Source organism: Echiichthys vipera (genome assembly GCF_963691815.1).
Source record: "Echiichthys vipera genome assembly, chromosome: 2".
Taxonomy (NCBI): Eukaryota; Metazoa; Chordata; class Actinopteri; order Perciformes; family Trachinidae; genus Echiichthys; species Echiichthys vipera.
This window is the reverse complement of record NC_139827.1, coordinates 15,493,739-15,501,359: the sequence shown is the minus strand read 5'-3', so window position 1 is coordinate 15,501,359 and position 7,621 is coordinate 15,493,739. Positions and strand designations below refer to the sequence as shown.

Genomic DNA, 7,621 nt, shown 5'->3' with positions numbered 1-7,621 from the left:
TGCAGTCTGTCTGTCCCAGCATGGCTGTGGTAACACTGCTGGCTATTTCCTCCTCACCATAAGGTAATCATTAGATGTGAGAGGGAGCTGGCAGCAGGATACGTAAAAATGGGATATCCTCAAAGTTCCAGATCCCTAGTAGCAAAGAAGGAGTCTGTTGTATGTAAGAATATACGTTGTGAGTATGTGGCTGCTGTGTGGATATTGCAGATAGAGCAGAAGCCACTATGGAAGTCCCAGCACCTTTTATCCATTCGGCATAGGTTTTCTTAAGACCTTCTTTTGTGGTTTTGAGTGGCACCGAAGCAAGAATAAAAACAGCCTGAAATGTTGGCTTTACAAATCCATATGAAATGAGTTAAGCTGGAACAATAACAGTCTGTCAGCAGTGCTTAGTGTTTGCTACATTTTGTAATACACCTCATTGTGCTGTTACAATCCACACTGCTTAACCGTGCATTATGTAATTGAGTAAAGGTAAGCTTAGATGGAGCATGGATGAGAGGAGCGAAGCTATGTGATTTGCCTGATTATCATAAGGCACAGAAACCATCCACATTAGCTTGAGGCCCGCTGCTTTCACCTCCATCTCTGCAAATTAGCCTGAACTGATGGAGGGGTGGTGCTGGAGAGGGAAAGAGAGAGAGGGGGTGGGGGGAAGAGAGTTCCTGTGGTACCCTGTGGCTTCAGACCTCTGTAATCAGCATGCCAAGCTCCTGATGTCTAAATCCACAACTCGGACCCAGACAGTCTACACATATTTAACACACACATACGTATAAGACATATGCACACACACACACACACACGGACACACACACACACACACACACACACAAACAGAGCAAGCTCCTGACACATGAGCTCTGTGGTGATGTCTGTTCAAGTGGAGTTTGGCGACAGCGCACGTCCTAGATAAAGCAAGACGACCGACTGTGAAAAACATATTGCATCTATGCACATTAAGCAACGCTATGTATTATTCATTAGGAACTGAGTTTTATTTCTTAATTAGATGACTGAGATTAAAAAACAAAAACTTGTTGGTAGGGCCTATCTGCCACTATTTGTTGTAGTCAATATCGATTTGAGAGTTTAAAAATCAGTTAAGGATATATGGGCCTATTTACAGTTTTTGACATAAATACCTTACATAAACTTTTGAAAAGGCTCCCATGCTGGTCTAAATATCAGCCAATAATATGGGCCTCTTTATATTAATCAACTAGGTAAGGTGATTGTTGGAAAAAAAATATTTTTCTAAATGCATACACAAACACAACTTTTCTCGCATAGAGAGTATAAATGTTAATGTTGTTCCTTGTAATACATGAAATGATCGCAAAAAACACAAATGCAAAGTAACACACACGGTGACACTCTCATTATGAGGAGATGCTTTACCATGCTTTACATCTGCTTGTAACATCAGGTGTTTCTTTAATGAACATGCGGAAAAATCATTCACGACTGACTGGCTGCTCATCATGATAAGCAGCAGTGACATGGCCCGTTTTCATCCTTATGCTATTCACAGAGGGGTGGGGGGATTGAGGGGGGGGGGGGGGGGTTGTTAAGCAGAAACATCATCATCAACCATCTCTATTTATAACTCTCTATTCCAAACTCTGACACAGTGGCAGATGATGTCATATTTGCGTTTGTGAGTGCACATGCACACAATTGCAAAGGGTTATATGTATGGGACTATTCATCGGGGAGAGAGGTCTCCTTCATGGTACGTATGCATTGTTGGAGCATGGGTCATCTTTTTAGAGCCCGAAGCTAAGTTTAATCAGATAGGAATTACAGCTGGGAGGAAAGATAACTGAGAGATAAAACCATGGGAGACACAGCAAAATCTATGTGTCACTTCCTGTAGTGGGAGTGAAAGGATTAGGATAATAGTTGAAGGAAAGTTTATCTAAGGGGAAAAGAGTTTAGTCTATTTATTGAGAGAAACTTATGTTGAAAAAAACGGTATCTAAAGCAGGCCTCGGGGGCTATGACGGTGAGCTTTTGTACTTAGTCTAATACTCACTGAGGCCTTCAATCAGGTTTTTAATGTGATAAGGATTATATGAACCGGAGAGCTTGGCAGCTTGACTCTTAGGTAGTGGATTAAATAGATGCTCACCGATGAATAGCAATGTAATAAAGCCAGCTTTATTATCACAGGGAGTAGTAGTGAACGTGGTGGTGGTAGGGGCCAATATATGACTCAGACTGAAGGGAATCTAGCTCAGCTGTCACTAAAGGGTCCATTGTTGAAGTGGAATAAAGAGCTGTACTGATCCAGCTCATCTGCTCCTTCTCTATGGGACCTACTGGTGTGGTTTAGTGGGAGGATGGATGACAGGATGGATTCTGCAGTTTAAAGAGTCATGGCATTTTTAAGAAACCAGTTAGACAGGCACTTGATTCGACTGTGCATCAGCGGACTGAATAACTGCGACCTCAGTCTTGTGTTGCTGTAAGTTGTACGTTTTTTGTGTTGCAGTGGCAGAGTTTTTCTACTCTTATGACCTGCATCAGTTAAGGAATGATGCAATGAATCCAAATACATTTAAAATAAAAATCAATACATCATTTCTTAATCAGCCATAGATTGGTTAAAGGACTTTAAAACAATGACTGTGATCATAGAATGGCAAATGTATGCAAATTCACATTGAAAATATAACTGATATTTAATCCGATGAACTATGCTTATGCTGTGATGCCTTACATCACGTGTAAACGTTCGAAATTTTGTTTAGTACTGCAACTGATTTGTCTGGCCAGTACGGAGTTGTGAACACTGGGGCAACATTATCTTTCATTTGGAACCGTGTTTCATGCCGACTGATGAATCTTTGTCAAATATTCACTCTCTTGTAGCCTCATAATGGTCTCTACCAACTCCTGAAGAAATATCTGTCTCAGTTGCTAAATGCACAGCATTTTGTAAAATGATGCCATGATATAACCATTTCATGATACAACGGAAATTCAATCAATGATGATGATAATTTGTGTATGTATGGATGAATCCGGACAGGATCTACATTACGAAAGTGGCCATCCTGATTAAAAGTAGTACATCCCCAGTCTAAGGTCGTCAAATATTTTTGTGTGGGGGCCAAAGTCGGCACATGTCACCTACTACAGTACATCTAATCCTGCAGGCTAAATCCTGGCCATCGCCCCCTCTAGTGTGCTGCACAGCGTTGAGATTTTAAAATGAGAAAAGATGAGTTTCCCCAAGACCTTCTACATCATGATGGTCAGTGTATGTTCTATACGAAGTATGTTTCTAACAGGACAACCTAAAAATATCACATCTGTCAGTTCAATCCACAAGTCAACATCAGGAACGCTTCCCTGAGTTTTTATCAAATATTCCATCAAAGACGAAAAGCCCAACAAATCCACACAACCAGCCCCGAGCAAATGTTCACCACAAAGGAGTCTATTCAAGCTGAGGACGAGCCTGTTTTGAAAAATGACCCAACCATGAGAGTATATAGCACAGCTGACTGAGATCTCTCATGCGTAGGAAGATAGAAAGAAAAAAGGGGGAAGGAACAGTGAATTTACTCCACAGGGACTCCCTGTTCACTCCCTGTTCATTCAGGGTCACATTACTTGAAGATACAGAACCACATGGGTACATCCAGTTCATTAAGCCCAACAAGCCCTGGGTCTCATCGGACATTCCTAAATTGGAGCAAACATATTTTGGTTGGTGATCTAAGGGACAACACAATGCTCCCACATGGAGAGTGAAATTAAGCATGACTGAGAAAACATGGATCTGATGCACTCTTCCCAAAAAGTATCTGGGGTATTTCTAAAAATAGAGTTTTGAAGTTGATAGTATTTGTCGGACATTGTTATTGAGATGTACCACTTTTATGGTATATCCTTAAAGAGACTGGACTCAACATTCAGAAGTTAAATATAGATCTAAACAAATATTTTCTATGTAAAGATAGTGGGCAGTAATTGTGTCACACTAGAGTTTCGATTCCCTGCCTATTCGGCCCGATCAGTTGGGTTCAGGCTAGGCTGTAATTTCTCAAAATACCCCAGATTTCCTGGATATCTATACAACTTACACACACAAATAAAAAAAATCAGTCGAAGTTCTGGTTTTATTATTGATGTGGGGTTAGGTCTGTGTGTTGTAATCTGAGCTTCTCTGTTCTTTGTTTTAGTAGCCGGTTGGGCTGCGTGTGCATATCAGCCTGTGCCTTCATACGTCGGTATCAGACGCAGAAAGACCTGACAAAGCATCGACGAGACAAGTTGGGAATGGTCTGTAGAGACAATCCTAGAACTTTTTTTTAGTATTTTGAGTACAGCACCTTTAGAGAAAAAAATACAGATAGTAGGACATGATGGAAGTTTACAACAGCCTAAGCTGATAGGGATTTGATATAAGGCTTTTTCACACCAACGTTCTTGCCCTTTACGACCACTTTAGCAGATAAGCTGCTCTCAATGACACATCTGCACAGATTCAAACATCTGCTTTCTCCAGCATCATTACACCCAGAGACAGAACTTTTGTTTGGCATAAGTCGGAGGATATGTCAAAAGACTAAAAAGGAGCATTTTAGTATTGCTAATTGGGTTCTCTCTCAGTTCAGCCATGAAATGCTCTAGGCGGACAGATAAGTTGACACATTAAGGTCAAGATGGTGCATGGAGAAACTGCTGGAGCTACTACAAGCTTTAAGCTGATCGTGGCTAGTCTTGTGTTTTTTTTTGCCTAGAGAGAGGTCAGACTACCAGTCAACCTAATGATCAAAGTGCTTAAAAATACCCATCTGTCACAGACAATTTGCTTTTCCAAGCCTACTGGATGGAATATTACACCTGGGCTTTCTTTGTTTTCTCGGGAAAGTGGGAAAAGCCACAGTTGTCGCTCGCTGCCATCCTTCTCTGCAGTCTGACCACCTACTGAATTACCAACCTACCACTGGATGAAGAAAAAGGCTAATAGTTTGACGGTGTTTGTTTAGCCATGCTGTGTCAGTGCAGGTGCAGCAGTGAGGATCTCCAGATAGAAACTGACAGTTAATGATAAGACTCCTTAAACGGGCTGGCTACTCTAAGTATGGCCTTTCCCACATTTCTATTCCCTGAAAGGTCAAGCACTGATTCCTTAAGGCTCCAGACTGCTGCTGTTTGTGATGATCTATTTGCACAACATTAATATATTGATAAGTGGGATTTTTGCAGGAAATCCAGTGCGGATCATCAACAATGTGAATGTTAATTATGTTAACAAGAGTTTACTTCATTCAACCTCTCTTAGCTTAGCGAATAATTAAACAAAATAAACTCACAAAAAGTCAAGGAAAGAAATATACGTACACTTAGTTTCCATATTAAGCAGAAAAAACAAATATACACCTTCTGAATTCAAGTTTCTCTCTTCCACCGGACTAAGACTTGTTAACTCATCATAGAAACACTTCATACAAACTCAACAAAAACAAAATAAAACTCACCACCCCATCATAGTTTTTTTCTCTGAACAGCAGTTCTCACCATCTTTAAATTAGTGAAACCGTTGTACTCAGCCAATCGCCGCTGATATATATTCATCCAATCGTCCAACCCTGTGGTGGCACTGACGGATCATTGAGATATGGACTTGAGTAAGACACAAGTCACAAGAATGAGGACTTGAGGCTTGATGGCTGTAAAACTTAAATTCATGGTGACTTGAAAGCAAAAACATTCAAGTATCACGTTCTTACCTGCAAAGACATTACCTGAAGGCCTTACATAGCTACCAACTGAAATGCAAAAATCTATTAACACAACTTTGAAAAGAAAAATGTTGGTCATTATTCAAAGACCCCAAAAACTTGAAAATAACTTTTTATCTTTGAAATATGATTTGGACATTTCTCCAACGACTTAAACACATATGCAGTTATGAACCTTTATAATAGTCGTTTGTGGTCTTTTATGGCATAGATATGTGTCCTATGTTCAACACATGCCTCTGCAGCATTGGCTTGTGCCACATTTGTGTCTGTTTAATGTGGAGCGCTGTACTTTACTCCTCAGAGCGCATCCTGTGTTCCCGAATGTCGAGAGAGAACGCACAGATGGGGCCTGAGCCAAGACAGAGAAATGTTGTATAACGCACACTATATTGTGCCATGCAGGTACAGTGCAGGAACAAACATGAGCAGGCAAAGCAGGCAAAAGCTTGTAAGCACTGACACTGACGTCATGAGCAAGAAAAAGTCCAGAATGTTTGTTAAAGCCAAACATGCATGCGCAGCACTATGCGTCCATGGAGAGAGCGCAGCCTAAAGGGGCCAGTGCATCCACACAGAAGGTCAGGCCGAGAAGGACAGATGATGATGCACACATCCGACTTTAATAGCCAGGAGACCCTGAGGAGCCCCCCATGGGTGCTGCACACTCAGTTGAAAAACAAGCTGGCCCAAAAACAACAGAGGGGGAAGAAGTGACAATGTTTGGCAAGTTGGAAAGTGAAATAAATGACAATTCAAAAACTCAAAGAGAGATGAAGTTTAAAGAGAACACCCAGCATTGCTCATTTTAACACAGTCTTCTAAGACATAACAATCCCTCCCGTCCCCTATTCCACTGTTTCACCCTCGGTACAGACAAATATCCCACAAAAAAGTCTGGTTTAAAAAAAGTTTTATTCAATCTGCCATCACCGCCCTGAACAATCTGGCGAGAAGGTAGCACTGCTGCTGTATGTTTCTCTGTCTTGTGTAAATGTAAATTTGTCATTTGTTTTCTGTTTGTCACTTTTTAAATGTTAAATGAGACTGACTGTGAAACCAAATTGTGACAATAAAGTATGATTCTGAATTGAGTGTTACCAAAACTTGATCATAAATTCATCCAAACTAGTATTTCCTATATACTCATATTTATCTTGTGTTTCATTGCTTTGAAATGCAGACTCATTTTTAGAATCCACTTAAGCATGTACTGAAAAGTAGGTCACATTGTTTTATGCATAATTCATACTTGCAATTATTTTCCTGCAAAGTTTGCATTACATGATATCGTCAAATGTATGCAATATACTATCAACATGTTAAATGCATTTTGGCATACTGTACCTGAATTGGGAGTCTTCTTCATACTCTGAGTGTGCTGCTGCTCCACTTCTCTCAGTCGTCAGACAAATCAGCGCTTTGATCCTCGGAGGAAACCTAGGGACTGTCCGTCTCGCGCGGGTTCCGTCTCCCAAAGAGAAAAAACTGGATAGGACTTCGTTGTCTTAGTTTCCCTGCACTTGTTCTTGTGCTGCTCGCTCACAGTGCGTGATGACACTGTGTGACTGCAGGCGGCGCAGATGCAGAAGTAGCGTGTGATCCGCTGAGCTCTATGATGTGCACTTTAGTTGAGAGTCTCGAGACTGCACGACCATGCTGAGATAAATGCGAGCGCGTGGGGGGGGGTCGACTGACGCCCTTTTACGCAAGGATCCCAATTGGAGATAGTACAGTATCCTTTCACTGTAGGGCTACACAATTACCACCCATCCATCTATCTTCAACCGCTTGTTCCTATCGGGGTCGCGCGGGGTTGGGGGGTGGGGGAGCTTGAGCCGATGCCAGCTGACATC

The 7,621-nt window shown here is 41.3% G+C and overlaps 1 protein-coding gene across 1 annotated transcript in view; it reads right to left on the bottom strand.

The window, feature by feature from the left end:
• septin9b (septin 9b) overlaps positions 1–7,183 on the bottom strand; it is a 74,350-nt gene extending 67,167 nt beyond the window's left edge. The window contains exon 1 of the mRNA XM_083928222.1: positions 7,113–7,183. Coding sequence (XP_083784348.1) covers positions 7,113–7,134 — 22 coding nt within the window. The 5' untranslated portion in view covers positions 7,135–7,183. The remainder of the gene's footprint in view (positions 1–7,112) is intronic.
• Positions 7,184–7,621: the final 438 nt, after the last annotated feature.